This window comes from Pipra filicauda, unplaced genomic scaffold (assembly GCF_003945595.2).
Source record: "Pipra filicauda isolate LSUMZ 115617 unplaced genomic scaffold, ASM394559v2 scaffold486_size446389_pilon, whole genome shotgun sequence".
NCBI classification, from domain to species: domain Eukaryota; kingdom Metazoa; phylum Chordata; class Aves; order Passeriformes; family Pipridae; genus Pipra; species Pipra filicauda.
In genome coordinates this window covers 143281-164010 of record NW_024104627.1, presented here as the reverse complement: position 1 = coordinate 164010, position 20730 = coordinate 143281, and the positions used below count along the sequence as shown (strand labels likewise).

Below are 20730 nucleotides of genomic sequence, written 5' to 3'. Positions count from 1 at the left end.
GCCTGGCTCTCCTGCTTGCCTTGTGTTCCTCTGTTCCTTGCTTCAGCCTCTTCATCTTGGCTTCCAGTTGCACAAACCTCCAGCTCATGCTGCTGATATGAGCATGCAGTCGCAGTACTCTGTCTACACTAAATGCTGCTCTGTGGAGCAGGCGGTGTGGTACCACCTCCTGCAACCAGGAAATGCCTGTTCTCCTGGGGCCTGCGAGACCTGCGTGGCAGAGCAGGGCCCATGCTCCTGCTGAGACCTGAAGGGCGGTGAGCAGGCAGGGCTGTGCCCAAACTTACCTTATAGCCATGGGCGATGAGGCAGGAGCTCATCTCGACCCCTCCATGCTGTGGGGCTGGGCCAAATTACACCAAGCAACAGGGAGCCTGTGGGTGCTAAGCTCTCTTCCTGTAAGTAATCCAGGATCTCTGCTGAGGAGGAACTGCTCACCTGGGACCTGCATCTGGCAAGGAGCAGAAGATCACAAGGGTTAAAACTCTGGAGCCCCTCTCCTCCAACTTGGCCAGGACCTTGGGCTTACTGGAAGACCTGTTCTCCAAAGTCTAGCAGTTGCACAGCTCTGGTGGGAATAGAGCCCCTGGCCCACCAGGGAGATCCCAAGGGCCTTTTGGGAAGCCCCTGGGGATGGTGTGGTGCAGGGCACAGGGGATGCCCTGCAACTGCAGCAGAGATAGCCTGAGGCCATGAGGTTTCACCCAGGCTTGCAACGTCCTTGTGTTTGTCGTGGCCTTCTGGCCAAAGCCTCTTTGCTCCCCCCTGCACGCCCCATCCCGGCTGCCCTGGGCTCTCCAATCCCCCCAATCCCCTCACTCCCCAGCTGCACTGGAAGGCGATCACGGGCCCCGGCGCTCTCTGCAACAACAGCGAGCGTCGGTAAGTCCCTCTGTTGCCCGGTCCCCCCTGCCAGGCCCGATCCCAGCCGCCGCCGCCCGCAGCCCCGCAGCGCCCGCGCCGCCGCCGCGATGTGCACGTGCAGGAAGCTGAGCCAGAGACCCGGTCCGCCGTCCGGGACCGGAGATGCCCGCGCAGCTACGCCCGCGGCATTGCACGGCGTGCGCGACAGCGGCGGGCGGGCGGTCCCGGGGGGCAGCGGCGGGCGGGGCGGGCGCCGGGAGCCCCGCGGCGGGGCTCGTCCTGAGCCGGCTATTTTTGCCGCCGGCCCCGGCTAATCCCCTGAGCCGCTTCCCAGCATTAGGTAACGGCGCGGCGGGATGCGCTCGGCGGCGGCCCCGGCCCGGGCGGACCCCGGCAGTCGCCGCGCGGCGGAACCGGTGGCGACGCGCCCTGTGCGTGCTGGGGGCCGTGGGCACCCGCCGCCGAGCCCCGGGGACGCCCGGACCGAGGCCAGGTGGTAGCGGCGTGCGGCGAGGCGGGGCAGGGGCGGGCATGCCGGGCCCCTCGCCCGGCGGCTCCCCGGAGAGGGAGACAGGGGCAGGCGGGCGGCCGCGGGGGCCGGGCAGGGACCGGCGGGTGCGGTTCCGGCTGCCCCACACGGCTATCGCGCTGCCGACGGTGCGCGAGGAGGAGCGGCTCTTCTACCGGCGGCTGGAGGCACTGGCGGTGCCGGGGCCAGGCGGCTTCGGGCCACTCTTCGCCGCCGACGGCTGGAGCGACCTGACGGGTGAGAGCCCTCAGGCAACCCTGGGGCGAACCAGGCCGGGAGTCGCGGGCTGTGAGGGGCCCGGGGAAAGCCGGGCAAAGGATGCCGGTTTCGGGGATCCAGGCTGGGCTCTCAGCGCCGTCTCCCCCGCAGACGACCGGCTGCTCCGGAAGCGCGTGGTGCGGGCCGGGCTGGGCGGGCCACAGCCGCGGCCGGGCCAGGAGGTGTCGGTGAAGGTGCTGGGCGCCCTGGAGGACGGCGGGCTGGTGGAGCGGGACCCGCGGCTCACCTTCGTGCCTGGCCACGGGGACGTCGTGCAGGTGAGCTCAAACCAGTGCACTGTTCGGTGCGGCGCAGGCTCAGCGTCGCCCGGTGCCGCCGCGCCTCATTAGCCTCGCCATGCCCATCCGCAGGCGCTGGAGCTGGGCGTCCCAACCATGCAGCCCGGGGAGATCTCCTTCTTCCTCGCCGCCTGCCCCTACGCCTATGGCCGCCCGGGCAGGTAAGGCGGGTGGGCAGGGGGAGCCATCAGGCAGGGGCCGGGAGGGCAGACGGACCGGGGCAGGTGGATGGGGACAGGGGCAGGTGGATGGGGCCGGGAAGGCAGGGTGGGCAGGGGACCGGGGCGGGCAGGGGGCAGCCGGTGCTGTGCCCGCAGGGAGCCCGACGTGCCGCCCGAGGCGCCGCTGCTGTTCGAGGTGACGCTGCTGGAGGTGCGGGACGGCCCCGACCCGCAGCCGCTGCCGCCCGCCGCCCGCCTGCGCCTGGGTTCGCAGCGCAGGGAGCGGGGCAACTTCCATTTCGCGCGGGGCGACTTCGCGGCGGCGCTGCGCTCGTACCGGCTGGCCCTGCACGCCCTGGATGGCCCCGCTACCGGTGAGACCGGCCGGGAGGGAGGGCCCGGGGCGGTGGGGCCGGGACGCTGAGACCGCCGCTCGCCCCGCAGCGCCTCCCGGGCCCGAGGAGGAAGAGGAGCTGCAGGAGCAGCGCGTGAAGTGCCTCAACAACTGCGCGGCCGCCGAGCTGAAACTGGGGCGGGTGGAGGAGGCGCTGGCAGCCTGCGAGGCGGCCCTGCGGATCAGCCCCGACAACGGCCGGGCACTGCTCCGGCGGGGGCAGGTGGGACCGCCCCGCTCCGCCCCTCTTGGCGCCCCTCGGCCCGGCCGCCCGCTACCCCCAACTCCTCTGCCTGTAGCTGCTGGCGGAGCAGGGCCGGGACGCAGAAGCCGCGCTCGTCCTGAGGAGAGCCCTGGAGCTGGATCCGGCCAGCAAGGTGCGGGGGCGGGAGGGGGTGGGTCCCGCAGGCTGGTACCGGGAGCGATGGGACGGGCGGGGCTCTCGCAAGAGCCAGTGCCGGGAGCAGTGGGGCGGGAGGAGATCCCGCAGGAGCCGGGACCGTCGGGAGTCCCACTGGAGCCCTGTTCGCCACAGCTGCCCTTCCTCCCGCAGGTGATCCACGCCGAGCTCTCACGGCTAGCGAAGCGCCAGGGCGCCCCATCTAGCACCGCCTCGCAGGACCCCCGCCACGACCCGATGCCGCCGCCGAGCCCCGGGTGCGTAGGCGAATTTGGCTGTGCGGGGACGGATACCCGTCCCGCACCGTCTTGGCGTGGGTAGCACCCACGGCCGTCCCTCCCTGTAGATCTCCTGCACCGCCCACGGCGGAAGGAGCGGTCTGAGCGGCCCCGCAGCGCACCGGAGCCCGAGCGAGGAGAGAGGAACGCTCCCGCACCATCCTCCCTGCATTGCCCCGCACTCCCTGGGGTGGAGAAGAGCGCTGCAGTGGGGGAGGACGGCGGGCGGGAGGGCTGAGGGGAAGAGCGGGGCTGTATATCCCCCTCCCTCTCCTCTCCGTCCCGCATCGCTCCCCCCTCTCCGCAGCGCTTTCCGCCCGGCTCATGACGTCACAATGGGGCGTGGCCCCGGCGTCACACCCCCTGCGCGAGGGGTGGCTGTGGCGCGTGCGCCCCATCCCCGGCTTTTTCGCCCCCGCCGGCAGAACGGCGGTCGTAGCCCGCGGCCAATCAGGCGGGGTCTGGCCAGAGAGACGCACCAGTGGGAGTGCAGCAAGGGTGGGATCGGCACTGTGATTGGCTGTGACTGCCTTTAAACTCTGGCACGGGGCGGGGCGTGGGGGGGGGTCAGTGCGGGACGTGGCGGCGGAGCGGAGGTGGGAAGGAGCGGCGCCATGACCCGTGAGTGTGGGGGGGGGGACCTGAGCTGGGACCCGTGAGTGTGGGCTGGCCCGGGGGTGCCGTACCATGACCCGGCCGTGCCACGGCCCAGTGGCGCGCCGGGACCTGGCCTGCGGGCAGCGGCTGGGCTGGGGCGGGAGGGTGGCGGAGCCCGTGAGCGCGGGGTGCGGGGCGGGCCGCGCCGCGGGGCCGGCCGCGCTGAGGCGGCCGCGCCGTGGCAGGCGGAAACCAGCGCGAACTGGCGCGGCAGAAGAACCTGAAGAAGCAGAGCGACTCGGGCAAGGGCAAGCGGCGGGACGACGGGCTCTCGGCCGCCGCCCGCAAGCAGAGGTGAGCGCCGGGCCGGCCCCGCCGGCCTCCCCCGCCCCGCTCCCTGCTCCCGCCCTGTGGCGGTGCCGGCCCCGCCGCCAGCCCCGCCGCGCTCCCCGCAGGGACTCGGAGATCATGCAGCAGAAGCAGAAGAAGGCTGACGAGAAGAAGGAGGGCAACAAGTAGCGGGCGGCCGTGCCAGGCCGCCGCCCCAGGGCCGGTCCCGCCGGCAGGATGCCCCGCACCGCCCTGGGCCGGGCCCCCCGGCCGCGCCCCGCACCGCGCGGCGCTGTCCCCTATTAAAGTAGCTGTGGAGCCCTGCACGCCGCGTCTGCTCGTCCGTCCGCCGGGCGGGGGGCGGGGGGGAGCGGGCACCACCGCTGAAACGATCGCGGCCGCGGAGAGAAGGACCAAGCGCGGCGGTGGTGGAGCGGCGGCATCTTCACGGTGAGGAACAAAGGTGGGGCCGGGCCTGGGCGGTCCCTGGGACATCACCGGGGGTCAACGCGGGGGATGGGTTTGAGGGGCGAACGCCCCGGGGCGGGTGGGAGAGCGGGGAGGCTCGAGGAACGAAGCCGGACGGGATGGCGCCGGAGCGGGCCGAGGCGCAGCCGGGGCTCGGGGCCAGTCGGAGGGCGGTGGTGGAGAGATGGCGGCCGGGCCTGCGCACCGACGGGGAACCGCGCTGCGGCACGGCCGGGGTGGGCCGAGCCGTAGCCGCGCGTTCCCCGCGCTATGCCCGGCAGCAGCGCGGAGCCACCCGCGGGGCAAAGCCGAGGTCCAGCCCAGCGCTGAGGCCGTTGTTCATCGTCCTCTTAACCTCCCTGCAGGGGCAGAACAGCAGCGTCAGCCCGGCCTGGCAGCACGGGGCCCGGTCCCGCGGCGGCCGGGGGCTCCTCACCGGGCGAGGTGCAGCACCGCCTCCACTACCTTGGTGCCGTCCTTGGCGCTAGTCTTGCAGAAGAGGCAGCCGTAGGCCTGGGGGCGGCAGCAGGGGTCGGGGCTCGGCTGCCCCAGGGGCCCCAGGAAGCTTCTGCTCACTATGGCCAGGTGCTTCCCACGGGCTGTGTAGACCCTCCCTGCCTCCACCAAGCCGGGCCGCAGGTCTGTCTTGTTCCCTATCAGCATGAGTGGCAGTGGCTGCTCGGTGACCTGCAGGAGAGAAGGGTGGCTCGGGGTTTTCTGGCAACCTGCAGCCCTGGCCCATGTCCTTCGGGTGCCACACTGGCCACCTCCTATCACACCTATGCAATGCCTGGGACCCAAGTGCTGTTCCAGACACCAGCAAAAGGGAAAAAGTCAAGGGAAGTGCTCTTGCTGCTTCTGGAGGCCCCTCTTGCCTGGCAGCAGCTGAGCTCTCTCCTGCCTCATTCCTGCTCCCCAGGACAGGCTGGGGCACAGCACAACCTAACCCCCTGGAAGCCCCAAGGCTCCTACCCCTCTCCTGAGGGCTTGGTGCTTCTTGGACCCTTCCCATCTTGATGTCCTCAATCCACTGGCGGATGCTGCGGAAGCTGCTTGGGGAGCTGATGTTGTAGAGAAGCAGCACGCCATGGGCTTTGTGGAAGTAGGACGGGACAATGCTCTGGTACCTGGGGCCAGGGGTGTCACTGCTGCTGGTGCAGTGACTGCCTGGTGTGGTGCAGCTGCTGGAACCCTGGTGCAGCCCCGGGACCCCTGGCCCTGCGCTCTCACCTCTCCTGCCCAGCTGTGTCCCAGATCTGTAGTGTGGTTTGCTCCCCATCCACCAGCAGCTGCTTGATCTGGAAGTCCACTCCTGCCAGAAGGGACAATCAGGCCCTGCTCCTCTGCCCCAGCTGTGGAGTCAGTGGTGCTGGGGGCTCATACCAAGGGTGCTGGGGATGTCTCCTTAGAACTTGTTCATGCAGAGTTGCAGTAGGAAGCTGGACTTTCCCGTGTCCCCATCCCCTGCCAGCACTAGCTGATATATGGGACAGAGGAGCATGGATCCCTCCGTCCTATCACACCCCTGCTGAGACAAGGGCGTTGGGCAATAGCACAGGAGTGTGCTCAGCTCCCCCAGCCTGGCCCTCACCCTCACATGGGGTGTGCTGGTTACCTCTGGGGTGAAGGCAGGAAGCTTCCTCTCGACAAAGCATCTGGCAGTGCTCTGGGGTCCCTCTGCCTCACACTTTGATGAGCTGGGGGCCTGCTGGGTGATATGTGTACAGTAGGGGGCCCAAACCCAGGAGCTGCAGGCGAGCAGACCTGTGTCCCTCTCTGGGCCAGGGGCAGGTCCCTTGCCTCAATGCTCTGGTGGGAGCTGGGGCAAGGCCCATCCACTGAGTTGTGGCTGCTCACACTGCTGAGTGAGGAGGCTCTGTCTGTGCTGGAGGCTGAGCTCTGCAGCTGTCCAAGGCCAGCACTGCTGCAGCCCACCCTGTCTGCCTGGGAGGCTGCGCTGGAGAGCCAGGGATGTGGGGAGCTGTCATCCCTTCTGTGCAGAGGGTAATGCTGAGGGAGGGGCTGCAGCGATGCTGCCCCTCCGTGCTCCATTGCTCACCTGCTGCAGTTCCTCTGCAGAGCAGAGGGTGTTCAGCACTGCCAGGGTGGGGGCTGTGTGGCTTCCAGTGGATCATGCAGATCCCTGTGTGCTGTGAGCCATGGTGTTGGTGGGGCAAGTGAGGGGAACCAAGCCAGCCTGCCCTGCACAGGGGCGGTGACATCACACAGCTCCCCTGCCCTTGTTCCCTCCCCTCCTGCATGGATGACAGCCCCTATGCCCCAGGTCTGCAGGGCTTGCTGCCACAGGCCCATGCCACTGGGCTGAGCCATGGCTGCTGCTGCTCTCCCAGAGGCTCCTGCTCACCATCCTGGCATGAGAGAGCAGCTGGACCTGGCCCAGGGAGGGCTGTACCCACAGCACTGGCACCCCTGGGCAGGGGCACATTCCCTGTTATCTCAGTGGCTGCTCCCCTGCTGCTGCCTGGCTGTAGCTTGCGACTGCCCGGTTCTCCTCCACCCTCCCTGAAAGGCCAATGCTCCCAGTGGGGACCTGGCATCCTCCCAGCAGGGCCTCACAGGTCCTGCCTGCAGCTGTCACAGGGCCTGTGTGGGATTGGGACACCTAGGGAGCCCCAAGGACACCCGGTGTCAGTGTGTAGCAGCAAAGGGCCTGGAGGGATGTGCTGGTGGCTCCAGGCAGGCTGCCCAGTGGCCCATGCTCATGGCATGGATAAGCAAGGCAGCACTTCCCAGTGGGCACTGGGCCCTGCCTGCAGTACAGGGGTGTGGCAGAGCCCCCCCACCTGCACTGGACTCTGTGGGCACCTGCAGCAGTGCTGCTGGATTGGGGTGCCCTGTCAGGCTGGGACAGCCCTGCCATTCCCTCTCCGTGGTGCCACCTCTTGTGCTGCTGGGTCCGCCCAAAACCCCCCCTCAGCTGCTCCAGCTCTGCAACAGCCAGGAGATGCCGCACGCAGCCCGGTGTTCTCCTGGGCAGGGAGAGATGGGTCTCCACTGCTGCACAGTCCAGGACACTGGGAAGTCCTTGGGTGCCAGAGGCTGCAGGGACCCCCCTCCCCAGCCCTACCTGGCTGATGTCCCCAAGCTGGTGCCACAGCTGCCCATCCCTGAGCCCCATGTGGGTTCCTGCATCTCCTGGGAAAGGAGAGGTGTGAGGGGCAGCCCTGGGGCACTGCAGCCTCCACTGTTCCATGAGGGACCCCACAAAGGCTGTATTGCTGCACTGGGATCAGTTGGACCCCAAGAGCATCCACATGCTCTGTAGGTGGGGGCCCAGGGCTGCTGCAATCCTGTGGCCTGCTGACACTGTGCCCTCCTTGGGAGCAGTGGCCATAGGCTGAATACCCTCCTGCAGTCCCAGGGCAGTGCCCGTGCTCAGCACCTCCTGCTTGTCTCCCCTCTCCAGCATGGCCACCTGAAGGTGCCCTCAGCTATGGCTGCTGTGTGGCCAGTGCTGGGGTGCTGCAGGCACCCCACTTTTCCCCCCTCTGGCTGCAGCCTGCGTGGGGTGATGGCACAGGCTCAGCTCAGAGTTTTGTATAAAAATGTATTGAAGGAGGTATTTACAGTGAGCACATCATGGCAGGGGTGGCCAGGCAGAGCCCTGCTCCTTGAGTGCACCCTGCGGGTGCCAGGGCATCCAGGCTGAACACCTGCCTCTGGCTTGCTCCAGCCCCTTGGGTGGTCCTGGCTCAGCACAGGGCTAGTATCCCTGGAAGCATTTACCTTCCAGGTTCCCCTCAGGCTCTGAGATGCCAACGTCTCCTGGGATGGGGGGTCAGGGGAGATCAGGAGGACTAGGCAGTGCCAGGGCACAGGGTGCAGCAGGGACCAGCCCCAGGTACAGTTCGTCCTGGCAGGGACTATGTGGAGACATTGATGCGCTGCGGGGCACGTCGTCGCCGCACAACGCGCGGCCCCGTGCTGCTGCGCCGGTGCTGTGGGGAGCTGTGGAGGCAGAAGGGGCTCAGCAGCAGCCAGAGGTAGAGCAGGACACAGGCCCAGCATGAGGACACCTTCACCCAGAAGGTTGACCAGCTGCCGTGCGTGAAGGTGGTCTCCAGCACCGCGTTTTCATAGCTGGTGGGAGAGGGCAGGTGTTGGGTGCTTGAGGGATGCTGACACAGGGTTCCTGTGCCAGCTGCAGACACCAGGTCACCCTGTGTCCCAGCAGCCACGTATCCTGGGCATGTCCCACCTGCCATGGACCCTCCAGCCCTGCAGACCTCATTGCACTGCATGGCTGCTGTTGGTCATTGGCCGGAGCAGTGCAGGTCTGTGGGCACAGAGCCCTGCACGTCCCCAGCAGGCACCAGCTTGGTGACAGCATCGTGGCCTGGCACAGAGGGCTGGAGCAAGAGCAGGGAAGGCTGGGCAGCAGTGTGGGTCCCTACCTGAACCAGTTGGTGAGGGTCATCATGACGTAGAGCGAGGCAAGGAAGAAGACGAAGTGGAAGGCTGAGTAGCTGTAGACCACCCGGTCTTGCTCATCCTGGACAAGGAACTGTCCCCTAGCACTCTCCTCCACTTGCTCACACGTCTGCTCGGTTCCTGGGAGAGCGCAGGGGCACGGCAGCTCCTGCATGCCCCCCTCACTGGCACCCTCAGGCTGGGACACAGGCTCTGCCTGATTTCCTGCACCCACTCTGCACCCACCTCTCAGTTCCTCCTCCATCTTCTCGGGGCAGCAGAAGCAACAGGAGGGTTTCTGCAGGGACAGCAGAGTGGTGGCTGCCCAGCCCCGTGGCCACGGTGGCTGGGCTGAGCCCTCCTTGGCACTGGGGCAGGTGGGTGTGCTCTGGGCAGCCCCCTGTGCTTGGCTGGACAGACCTGCCCCATGCTGGGACTGTGACAAAGGCTTGGGGTGGTGGGTCTGGGGTGCCTGTGGCAAGAGGACACGAGGCACAGCTGCATTCGTACTCACTTCAAACTCAAAGCTGTAGACTTTGACCATCCAGAGGGGCCCGAAAACCTCGGCAAGGTAGGAGGCTTCATTGCTGTGCCCAGGAGAGAGACAGAAATCATAACACAGGCAGCCACTGCCTTGTGCCAGGCCCTCAGCCCATCCCATGGATCCCCCACAGCTGCAGGAGCCCTGCTGTGCTGTACCTAGGGTCCCTGTGCTGCCCCTGCCCACCCACCAATGCCCCATCTGCTCTGGTCCTGCCACCCCTTGGGACATTCCCAGCTCTGCTGGCCATAGGGGTCCTTGTGTGGTGCCAGTTGGGCTGGCTGTGCCCAGCAGAGCTGGTGCCTGGTGGGCCAGTGCTGCAGGGGCCCTGCCCACCCTGTGCCTTGGGCATACGTACCACGCAAAGAGCACGCAGGCATACATGATGGCAGCGCCCAGCACGGCGACGGTGGTGTCCTCTGTCTGCAGCTCGTCCTGCCGGACCCCCGGGAAGCAGACAGTGAGGTTCTGGCCCTTGTAGAGCACTGCGGGGACGCAGAGGTGAGACAGGAGTGCACCATGGTGGGGGCTGCTGGTGGTGGGTGGGGGCACCCACCTCTCTCTGGGGGACGGCTGGACAGCGCGGAGAAGGTGAGGTACATCACGTAGCAGCTGATGATTGAGGACTGCAACAGCCCTGACCGCGGCTGCTCTGCAAGGGTGGGGACAGAGGTGTCACTGGAATCCCTGGTGTGCCATAAGCTGGTGGGTGAGCTCTGCTTGGGCCCCGGGTAGCCCCCTATGCCACCCCCCTGCCCAGTGCCCTGCACCAAGGTACAGGAGGGGCTGTCAGGAGCCCTGGGGAGATGGGTTCTCCTCCAGTGGTCAAGTGCTGGCCCTGAGCTGGGGGGCAGAGCCACCCCTAACCCAGGACGTAGCTGGTCATCCAGCATGGCAACCCTCACTGTGCCGTGCGATACCCACTGAGTCGCACACAGGGCGTGATGGAGATGAAGGACATGATGCCACAGAGGCTGCCATTGATGGTGAGCAGCGCTTTGTTGAGGTGGCAGGCGGCCGGGTGGGTGTAGAACTTGTAGAGGAAGGAGAAGGCGGCAGAGGCGAGGGTGTAGAAGGCGGCCGTGGCCAGCAGCACAGCCAGGTACCAGCGCTTATCCTGCGCGGCGCCCGTCAGCCTGTGGGAGAGCGTGTGAGCGGTGGCAGCAGGTGGGTGCCCACCCGGCACCCCGGCACTCACCAGTTCTTGTTCCAGGTGTGTGCAAAGGCCGTGATCAGCACCAGCTGGATGAGGATGAAGGCGAAGCCCCCACAGACACCCGTGTAGTGCCAGGCTGGGGGGAGAGGGCAGAGGTGGGGATAGCTAAGGGCAGGTGGGGGCTGTGAGGGATGCCCAGGCTGCCAGCTTGGGTGGGGTGGGGGACATACCTTGGATGAAGTTGTCCTCCGGGATGAAGAAGCTTGCGGCCCAGAGGCCCACCAGTGCCAGCAGCTTCAGGAGCCAGAACCTGCAGGGCAGTGAACATCAGTGGGACAGAGCCCCTGGCAGCCCCATCCTGGGACACCCTGTTCCAGCCCCATGGCCTGCCCGTACCCATTGTGGAGCTGCGCGCGGCAGTCAGAGCTCGAGCGCACGTTGAGCAGCAGGGCAGCCTGTGCCAGGTGGAAGCAGGAGGTGCCGAAGCAGACCCGGTACACAGCCAAGGAGCCCACCAGCCGCTCACAGTCTGTGCCCCCAGGCAGGTGTTGGCACAGCACCACGGAGAAGGGCACCTGCAGGCATGGTGGGTGACAGGACAAGGCTGCTGGTGCTTCCACCCAGCACCCTCCAGGACCCATGGCATCCAGTGCACCCAGACTTCTGATATCCCCAGCATTCCCAGTAACCCTGGGACCCCCAACACCCTGCATCTTTGGTACTCCTTGCACCCCTTCCCCCTTGACACCTCCAGCACCCTTGTCACTCCCAGCAGCCCTGTTACTATCCCCAGCAACCCAGTACTCCTGACTCCCTGGCAATTCTGGCACCCCCAGTGCTCTCCTGGATGCCCCTGGGTGCCCCAGGGTGTCTGGCACCCCCGTATCCCCAGCACTCATGGTATCCTTGAGACCCTCATCACCCCAGGGGACCCCCAGCACTCCCAGCACCCTGGATGTCCCAGCTCCTGCTGTCACCTTCTCTGTGATGGCTTGGGCCACAGTGCGGGACAGCATGAGGCAGCACACGGCAGAGGCCAGGACATGCAGGAGCGTGTAGAGGATCCGCGTGTTCGTGGACATGCGGAGCCCATGACAACCGCAGCACAGCTGGGGGGGGAGCACGGTCAGCGAGGATCCCGCAGGGCCAGCACTGCCCCCCAGCCTGGCCCGGCATCTCCTCCCTTCCCGGCCCCGCTCCCAGCCCCGCCAGGCCCCGAGTCCCACCTGGGAGAGCAGCGGGTGCAGGAGGTAGCCGTGTGCCCGTGTGCCCGCCATGGCCCGGCTCGGCTCTGCTCAGCCCCCGCGGCGCTGATGGGATTAGAGGATTGTCGGCTCGGCCCGCCCTGCCATCTGCTCGCTGCTCCCTCCCGGCAGCCGCCTCTGGGACGCTCCGTGGGCAGTGTCCAGTGATCCCCGGCCATGGGCAGCCCTGCCTGCACCCCGGCCCCTCACTGGGCAGGACGAGGCCGTGGAAGCCGGCCTGGGCATGGGCGGGCTTGGGGGGCACGTGGGGTCTGCCGATGATGTAACCCCGATCCCAGAGCAATGCCCCGGGTCTGTGCGGAGGAGCTGGGGAGTGTGGGGGTACTGGGGGTCTGGAGCACCCCCAGGCACAGAGGCACCCAAGGGACACGGATACCACGAGGGTAGGGGAATGGCATAAGGCACATCCAGCGGTGAGCGGGAACCCCCAGTGTCGGCAGGAGATTGGGGACGAGCCACGGCGTGCAGGGGCCGTCGTCACCTTCCTTCGGCTGCTCCGCAGCCGTTCCGGCTTTGCGCACGCAGCCCGGCCCGAGGGACGCGGTGTCCACCCGGGGAGCGGCGGGGGCGGACCCGCCGTATCCGCGGCAGCCGGGGCCGCGCTGCCGGTGCGGCCTCCGCTGACCCAGCGCACCCCGAGCTCGGGGGCGCAAGGCCACGGCCCGGCCGCCTCCCGCCTCTGGCAGCGCCCGAAACCCGGCCAGGGCCTCGCTGCGGCCGGGCCCGTCCGATCATCCGTGTGGCAGCGGGAGCCAAATCGGGATCGCTGACCCAGTAATCCCGGCTTAGCGCCGGCGGGCACCAGAGGGCGGCGGTGGGGCTGCGCCCGCCCGGCCCAGCTCCGCGTCTCGGCAGCGCCGGGGCCGCCGGCCCCGGAGCGCTCGGAGCACCGGGAGGGACCGAACCGCCCGGGGAACACCGGGAGGGACCGAACCGCCCGGGGAACACCGGGACGGACCGAACCGCCCGGGGAACACCGGGACGGACCGAACCGCCCGGGGAACACCGGGACGGACCGAGCCACGGGCGCTCGGCGGCCCCGGGGGCGGGGTCAGGCCGGGCGGAGGGGCGGGGCCAGGGCCGAAGGCGGTCCCGGCCCCCCCTCATCGCCTTTAAGCGCGCGCCTCCCGTTAGCTCCGTCGGCGGCGCACGTGACCGGAAGCGGCTCCCGGCGGCGGCGGGATGGCGGCGGAGGGAGACGTGGAGCTGGAACTGGAGACGGAGCCGAATGGCTCCGGCGGCGGCAGCGATGGAGCGGGCGGGCGTGCGGCCGAGAAGCCGCGGAAGCACGACAGCGGCGCGGCGGACTTGGAGCGCGTCACGGACTACGCGGAGGAGAAGGAAATCCAGAGCTCCAACCTGGAGACGGTGCGGCGGCGGGACGGGGCCGGGACCGGGCCGGGGTGGGGGGCTGGGCACCGCCTGCAGTGGGGCCGAGCCGGGCCCTGAGCACCGAGCCTGCACGTCCGTCCCGGTGCCGGTCCCCGTGCCCGTGCCGCCGGCGCGGCGCTGACCCGCCCGGTGCCGCGCAGCGCGGTGACTGCGCTCGTTCTGGCAGGCCATGTCGGTGATCGGAGACCGGAGATCCCGGGAGCAGAAAGCAAAGCAGGAGAGGTAACAGCCCGCGCTCGCTCGGGGCTTGGGGGCAGTGCCCACCCGGACACCGGCCCGCAGTGCCCACCCGGTCTGACCGGCCCGGCCCGGGCCCGGCCCCCTCTCAGCGCACACCCCGCACTGCTGCGCCGGGGCAGTGACCGGGGAGGGCTGTCGATCATCGGAGCTTTGTTCGTCTCTTGTCGCAGGGAGAAAGAACTGGCAAAAGTGACCATCAAGAAGGAGGACCTGGAGCTGATTGTGAGTAGAGGCGGGGCGCCGGGTGAGCCCTGTCGTGTCCCAAACCTGGGGGTGAAACTGCACCCACGGAGGGGGCTGGTGCACGCGTGCCCTGAGGCCGGGCAGGTGTCCTCCCGGGCAGCTGCCGTCCACCGTCCCCTGCCCAGCCCGTGGGGCCCTGCAGCTGCTGTACCGGGCTGTGGTTTCCCCGCAGATGACGGAGATGGAGATCTCCCGGGCCGCAGCGGAGCGCAGTCTGCGCGAGCACATGGGCAACGTGGTGGAGGCCCTGATCACCCTCACCAACTGAGCCGGGCCACGGGCATGGCTCTCACTGCACCAATAAAGGCACTGGTGGGACTGGGCTGTCTCTGTGGTCTGCGCAGTGCCAGGACCTGCCCAGCAGGTCCCACAGGCAGGGCCCAGCCTGCGGGAAGATGTGTGTGGCATCACTTTGGCAGTACTGGCTTGGCACACCCGTGACTGGAGCAGGACAAGGTGACCTGGCTGAGCACCAACACTTGCTGCACTCCCCTCTTTTAACCTCACCCCCCTGGGGCTTCACAGGCCCAGGCCCAGGCCTGAGGCAGCAGTGACAGCCACCCGTGCATGCCCTGCCCAGGCTGGTGCCCACCCTAGCTCGCAGGAAGGCGCAGAACCACGTGGCCATGTCTGTAAGAACAACAGGGCCAGAGCATGTAAGAAAAATCATCTTTAATCAAACCCCCCCACCCCACACAGGTAGAAAAGCCAAACCTTGCAGGAACAGGGTAAGGAGACAGGATCACCGCTGCCCACCCCAAAACAGGGCCCAGACTGACACCAGGGACAGTACAAGAAAAGGGGAGGTGTTGTGGAACAGATGGGTACAAAAGTCCTCTAATTTCTCCAGAAGTTGGTGTGTTGGATCTAGGGGTACTGCTGCACGCCTGCACGGCCTGCTGGGCGCTGCTGAGGCTACAGACTGGCAGCTGGTGGGACATTGTCTGTCCACAGGCCTGGCCTGGCCAGCATCACAGACCATTGTCCTCTACAGCGCACAGGCAAGGAGCCCACCTGGTCTGTGCAGCACCGGGAGCGGGACACCACATCAGGGCAGGCACAGCACGGGCAGAGGAAGAGCTTGTCACCACAGGAGTCCCGGCACGAGTCCCTTCTGTCCCTGCCCAGGCTCCGACAGCTGGCAGGGCAGTGCCCTCCTGCCAGCATCAGCCACGCCAGACCCTCCTGCCCGTGCCCTTAGGTGGTTTTTCGCTTCTTGGCTGAGGGTCTCTCAAAGACGTCCCGCACACCTGCTGCCTTCTGCTTAAAGAACTTGGTGTTCTGTGCACTCTCCTGGCCCCAGGCAGAGTCAAAGGAGGTGGTGTCCTGGTCCACCAAGTGCGTGTACTTGGTCCGCCCTGAGCGCCCAAAGTTCTTGACCTGGGGAGCAGAAGAGCTCGTGAGCAGCTGCTCAGGGTGGCTGCAGGACCCGCTGCTCCCCCCTGCCCAGAACCCCCACCCTTTGGTCTGGCACGTGGGCTGGGCACCCTCTGCCAATGCACCCACCTGCATGACTTTGGGCAGGATGGTCTTGTTGAAGTGATCCTCGAGGGTCGGGGCACTGAAGTCCCTCTTGTACACCTCCTCGTCCTCATCCTGCAGAAAAAGGACATGTCTGCTCAGCCTCAAAGGTTCCGGCCAGCACCAGCAGAAGTGGGGGAGCTGCCCAGAGCTTGTATCGCTGCTCTGCCAGGGCTGCCATAGTACTTGCAGCCCTATTAACTACTGCTGGAGGGGGGGATGTGAGCGTTGTCCCCCAGGCCACTTCTCCAACGCGCAGGTCATAGCCCACATGGAGCTAGCTTGGTTCTGGCTGGGTCTGTGGCCCAGACAGCAGCACAGGGACAGCTCTGCAGCTTTGACTTCATCTCAGCTGGGAACCCTCAACCTGACGGGGTCCGGTGAGGTCATGCTGAGTCAGCTTCAGCCCCGTGATGCCTCTGAGGGCTGGCTCTTGTCCCAGGGCAACCTCAGCCCCAGAGCACTGCAGGATAGGGGAGGGTCCCCAGAGCAAAAAGGTGGCCCTGGGGTCTGGCACAGCCCCTGTGGCCATGCCCAGCCCTTGGCATACTCACCATGAAGAAGGCGCCGCGGTGGTAGTACTTCTGCAGGAACTTGTATTTGCCCTTCACTGCCTTGTTGGTGATGACTTTGCCGTTGGCCCGGAGCTCAGCTCGGCGCTCCTCCTCCGTCAGGTTCCGCATGCGCTCGATCTCCGCCTTTTCCTTCTCCATGCTGGGTGAGAGAGAAGCCGCTGAGATCCCGTGTCCCCAGGGCAGCTCCCAGGACAGCAGCTGTCGCCAGCTACCACCCAAGGGGTTACACATTTACTGTCAGGGAGCAAAGGTGCCCTGAGGGCAAGCAGGAAGGGCTCTGGGCACTCGGTCCAGCTGGGACCCTGCTGCCAAAGGGCAGGGAAAAGGTGCTTTTTCTTTAGAGGAGCCTGTGGGTTCCAAGCCTTGTGTCTACACAGACAATACTTACGCTTCTCGTTCCTCACGGTCCCGTTTGATGCGCTTCAGCTCACGGACCTTCCAGGCCTCATACTCTTCCTCATCATTCTCATCATCTGTATCAAGCGCATCCAGTGCTGCCAGCGAGCGTTTGTTCTCTTCCAGCTCCTTCTTTGCTTCCTCTTCTACGATCTGCAGCGAGGTCCAAGCTAAACTTGCTGCAGTGATTGCCCCCCGCAGCCCCCAGCCCAACCCTCCGCACCTTGAGTGTGTACTTGCGCCTCTCCTCTGCCATCCTCTTTGCTTCCTGCTCCAGCTCTTTCTGCTTCAGGGCTTCCGCTTCTCGCTCCTGAACTGTGATCCGGTCCTTCCTGAGAGCAGGACCACAACAGCCTTCAGCCCTACCGCAACCCAGCGCAGCTGCCTGGCCCCCTGCTGACTCCATCCCCTCCCGCACCGCGGCCGCTTTCAGCCTTTGCCCTCTGCAAGCACAGGCCGAGCCCTGGGCCTCTCCCCTTTCTCGAGGCTACCACCTCCCTTTGCCACTGTACAGCCCTCACCCAAGGGCTCCGCTCAGACTCCACAGCGTGATCCCGCAGTGACACAACACAGCCAATGAGGGGTTGTGGGTACAGGGACCGCCTCTCGCTCCTCAGCTATGCCCTGCCAGGCTGTGACCATCCCATCTGGGGGAGGCAAACGGCTGCCCCATGGCAAGGAAGGGACCGCGGCAGCGGGGTCTGCTCAGCCCCGAGCTTGTCACTCCTGAGTCCCTGCCAGGGCCGGCCCATGCAACCGTGTCACCTACTTGCGGATGAAGACAGGTTTGAGACGTGGCTCCATTTCATCCTCGCTGTCCGTGTACTCCTCATACTCGGACTCTGACTCAGATTCTTCTCCAGACCGACCCTCATCTTCCAACTCCATCACTTCCATCTCCTCCGTTTTCCTCTCCTGCGCTCGCTGACGCATCATCCCACGTCGACGCTCGATCTCCTAATGGGGAACAGCACAGAGCAGTCAGAGACCAGCCCCGCTACCGCTTCCCTCTCTCCTCTGTAAAACACGCATGATGTTTGGAGTGTTGGCTTTGAGAAGATACACCCACCCCTCCGGATGCAGGGTGGCCTCTCTGAGTGTCCAGTCCCATGCAAGAGGATGGTCACCCACCAGGTAAGTCATGGCCAAGTGTAACACTTGTCCAGCTCCATCAGAAAACCCACATATCTGTGCAAAGGGCAGTTTCAGCCTGTGCCATTCCAGTTTCCCTAGGCCCATTCTCCAGCTCTGCAAGCGCACCTCATCATCGATCTCCTCCTCCTCCTCTTCACTGGTGTCCTCCCGCTCCAGCCGCCATGCTTCCCCCTCCACCTCCGAATCACTTTCTCCAACCACTTCAGGTTCCACAATTTTGCGGTGTCTCGCAAGCCTGCAACAGGCCCCAATTAACCCATGGCACTCGTAATGTCAAGAGGCTACGGGAAGGTGGCTGTTCAGGAATCGCTCCTGGCAAGGTAAGCACTGGCACTGCCAGGTGTGGACAGAACTGAGACGTGCTCTCCCAGGAGGCTGCAGTGGCTGGGCACAGGCAGCTCCTCACTGTCCATGCTTCGAGTAGGAATGGAGTTCTCAATTGGAAGCCTCCCTGTTACTGGAAACAAAACCAGCAGCAGCTCCACAGGAGGCAAGCAGCACCTGGTGCTCCCTCCCCAGAGCACACTTCACATGACACTATCCCTCCCCACTGCCTCGAGCCTCAGCACACTGTACCAATATCTATTTTGGAGCCTGCTTTTGCCACCACCCCCTCAAGTGCGCCTGGATGTGGGGCTTTGCCTGGCTGGCTCCTGGTTGGAAAGGAGCCCCAGGGAGAGTGCAACATGGATGTGAGAAGAGTCACGGACTCTCCTGCACTGCCCGGGCAATGCTCCCAGCTCCTGCCCGGTGCAGTTCTTCCCTGCAGTGCCGCAGAAAAGTGCAGGCTCCCCAGCCCCTGCCAGGCAAAGGGAGCTCAGCTCCCGCCTCACCCGTCACTCACCGCTCCTCCACGTCCTCTGCGATGCGGTTCTGGAGGCGCCGGAGCCGAGGGTCGTTGGCCAGTTCCTCCTCCTGCTCCTCGGGCTCCACCTCCTGCTCCTTCGCCTTCTTGATGAACTGGAACTCCTCGTCTTCCTCCTCCGACGACTCCATGGGCGCATAGTCGGGCCGCTTGCCCGACACGTACCGCTTCACCTTTACCTTCTCCATGGACAGCTCACCTGCGAGCGCCGGGCCGTCACCGAGGGTCCCGGCCCCGCGCCCCCCCGGCACTGCCCCCCCCGCGCCCCCCGGGCCCCCGCTCACCCTTCTCGTTGCGGACGGGCACGGCGCCCGCCGTGGACTGGATCGGCGGCTGCTTCATGAGAGCGCTGGGGACCGCCATGGTGGCGGCGGCAGGGGCCCGGCCGAGCGGGGTCCGAGCTGCGGCGCTGACAACGCCGGAACCGGAACCGCGGCCGCTTTCGCCGGAACCGGAGTCGGGGCCGCGCCGGGAGCCGGAAGTGACGCTCAGTGTGGCGTCACTGCCGGGTCGGGCCGGGCCGAGCCGCTGGCCCTGGGGCGGGGTGGCGGGGGGAGCCCCTGGCCGCTCTGGGTCCCGCCTTCGGCCGGGGGAGGTTCCCTCCCGCACGCTGCAGATTTTCTGCCATCCACCGGGGCGTCAGGGCGAGGCGCCGGCCGAGGGGCCACCGCACGGCGGGGCAACGCGGGGTATCCCCGGGACGGGGCTCTGGCGCCTCCGGCCGTGTCTGAGCGCCGCGGGGCTCCGGCTGCAGTCCCGGCCGGCGCGGTTGCCTCCCCCCGCTCGGGGAGGGCGCGTTCCGTGCGGGGCTGGGTCTGAACGGCCGCTGCTGGAACACCGAGGGTTCGGGGGCTCCGTAACTTGCTGGGCTGTGGGCCACGTCCTGCAGCTGGCGCATTCCTTTACTGAATTCCCCCGGCACAGCCTGGAAAAACTGCTGCTCGCTCAGTGCACAGCGGGGCCCGTGGGTCTGTGCTGTGCCCGCCGCCAAGGCGGCTGCTCGGGGCAGGGCTGGGGCAGGGTGGTCGTGGCTACTGTTGAAGCTGCCCAGTCCCTCCCGCTCTGGCCCCGACAGCCAGAGCCAACCCTGGCCCCAGCCCTACTGCTCTGCCCGCTGCCAGACAGCCCCGCCGAGTCCCAGCGCTGCCGCCTGGGTCCCCACCTCCTGGGCAGCAAGGACCAGTGGCCCCGGGCCAGCCGTGTGTCCCCCCGCAGCCCCCGGGGACGCCAGCGCTTGGGATAGGGCTGCTGCCGGTGCAGCAGGACCCTTCGCCGTGCCGCAGAGCGATGCTGGGGGAGCCCCTGGGATTCCTGGTGGCATCGGTGCAGTGATGTACGTGTGGAGAAGGGTCAGGGCCACGGCCGCTTCGAGAAAAGCCATGCGGGGTTTTCCATAAGCAGCCGGGGGCTGCCCGTGTCAGCATGTCTCAGCTTCCGTGGGGCTCGAGGTTTCGCAGCGCCAGAGCGATTGGCTGATGCAGGATGTCTCACATCCTGTGCAGAAGATAACGACTTCTAAGTTGGGTAAAACTACAGCACAAGCCACCGCAGCCACATCTGCCACCCTCTGCCTGCTACCTTCTGCTGAAGAAAGGAAGAGGTTTTAAGAATGAGTTTTTATCTTCCATGAAATCTGCTTGCTGGCAGGGGAATTTGGGAAGCAGAGCCGTGCTTAACTCTGCACTGCCGGGTGCCTGCCCTGTCAGTGCTGGAGCAGGTGCCCTTGTGCCCGTGCAGCGGAGGCTGTGTGGGGCGAGGCCAGCCCTGGCAGTGAGGAAGGCCCAATGCACATGTGTTTTCCAGTTGGTGGGTCAGCACTGGAGCACAATCCATAAGGGAGTGCAGGAAAAGTGTCCTTGGTCTGGACTGGGAGATGTCCCTCTGGAAGGATTTTGTGGAGCCTGTCTTGGGGAGAGCAGACCCAATTGGCAGCAGTACCATCCCAGTCTGGGCCCAGTTCCACTGGGATGGAGGGTCCCAGCAGTGGCTGCAGAGGTCCTGAGGCCGGCTCCCTCCTGGGGCACTTTCCCCGGCCCACAGAAATGCTGGGGCTGGGCAGATCCGGTCGGGTGACCGTGATCCGGCAGGGCTGCAGGCAGGGGTGGCTGCCCCCAGGCACGGGGGCAGGTGGGCCCAGCCCCTTGCAATGCCAGCTGGCTGCACCCAGCAGCCATTCCTGCTCAGTCCCTGCTGTGGTGCTGGGGAAGGGTCTCCCTGTCCCATTCCTGCCGCAGGCAGAGCTGGGGGCTTTCTCCAGGGCTCCCCTGCTTTAGTGTGTCCCTGCACTAGATGGGGTGTGGGGGGCTCCCTTCATGCCCTGAAGCTGGTGGTTTGCCTGAGCAACTGAGGCATTGGTGGCTTTATAATCCTAC

The 20730-nt window shown here is 66.5% G+C and overlaps 4 protein-coding genes across 10 annotated transcripts; 2 read left to right on the top strand and 2 right to left on the bottom strand.

Moving 5' to 3' along the window:
* The first annotated feature begins 1079 nt into the window (after positions 1–1079).
* Positions 1080–4436, top strand: SERF2 (small EDRK-rich factor 2). 6 transcript variants are annotated; one of them, XM_039386461.1, is made up of 9 exons: positions 1254–1630; positions 1763–1929; positions 2023–2111; positions 2268–2485; positions 2556–2728; positions 2805–2882; positions 3059–3162; positions 4026–4134; positions 4236–4436. In XM_039386461.1, the coding sequence occupies exons 1-9, from the start codon at positions 1396–1398 to the stop codon at positions 4272–4274; spliced, it is 1212 nt and encodes a 403-aa protein (XP_039242395.1). In that variant the 5' UTR covers positions 1254–1395; the 3' UTR covers positions 4275–4436. The 6 variants fall into 6 exon arrangements, 4 of the variants coding, with proteins under 4 accessions (XP_027601225.1, XP_039242396.1, XP_039242395.1 ...); XM_027745424.2 differs by lacking the exons at positions 4026–4134; positions 4236–4436 and adding an exon at positions 3252–3699 and having other exon boundaries at positions 1080–1630; XR_005565492.1 differs by lacking the exon at positions 4236–4436 and having other exon boundaries at positions 1080–1630; positions 2556–2882; positions 4026–4110.
* Positions 4437–8137: 3701 nt separating this feature from the next.
* On the bottom strand, positions 8138–12434 carry SERINC4 (serine incorporator 4). Of its 2 annotated transcripts, XM_027745417.2 has the most exons (12): positions 11933–12434; positions 11684–11815; positions 11103–11281; positions 10937–11016; positions 10749–10842; positions 10475–10686; positions 10107–10202; positions 9909–10035; positions 9524–9596; positions 9256–9307; positions 8994–9150; positions 8138–8679 (listed from the first exon to the last, which is right to left on the bottom strand). In XM_027745417.2, the coding sequence occupies exons 1-12, from the start codon at positions 11981–11983 to the stop codon at positions 8463–8465; spliced, it is 1470 nt and encodes a 489-aa protein (XP_027601218.2). In that variant the 5' UTR covers positions 11984–12434; the 3' UTR covers positions 8138–8462. The 2 variants fall into 2 exon arrangements, with proteins under 2 accessions (XP_027601218.2, XP_027601217.2); XM_027745416.2 differs by having other exon boundaries at positions 8994–9307.
* Positions 12435–13101: 667 nt separating this feature from the next.
* Positions 13102–14164, top strand: HYPK (huntingtin interacting protein K). Its single transcript, XM_027745425.2, has 4 exons — positions 13102–13339; positions 13530–13585; positions 13774–13825; positions 14019–14164. The coding sequence occupies exons 1-4, from the start codon at positions 13154–13156 to the stop codon at positions 14112–14114; spliced, it is 390 nt and encodes a 129-aa protein (XP_027601226.1). The 5' UTR covers positions 13102–13153; the 3' UTR covers positions 14115–14164.
* A 339-nt stretch (positions 14165–14503) lies between these two features.
* Positions 14504–18913, bottom strand: MFAP1 (microfibril associated protein 1). The gene is made up of 9 exons (XM_027745422.2): positions 18643–18913; positions 18338–18557; positions 17599–17728; positions 17108–17295; positions 16562–16670; positions 16331–16491; positions 15922–16081; positions 15353–15442; positions 14504–15226 (listed from the first exon to the last, which is right to left on the bottom strand). Exons 1-9 carry the CDS (start codon positions 18719–18721, stop codon positions 15044–15046), a joined length of 1320 nt encoding a protein of 439 aa, XP_027601223.1. The 5' UTR covers positions 18722–18913; the 3' UTR covers positions 14504–15043.
* Between the last annotated feature and the right edge of the window lie 1817 nt (positions 18914–20730).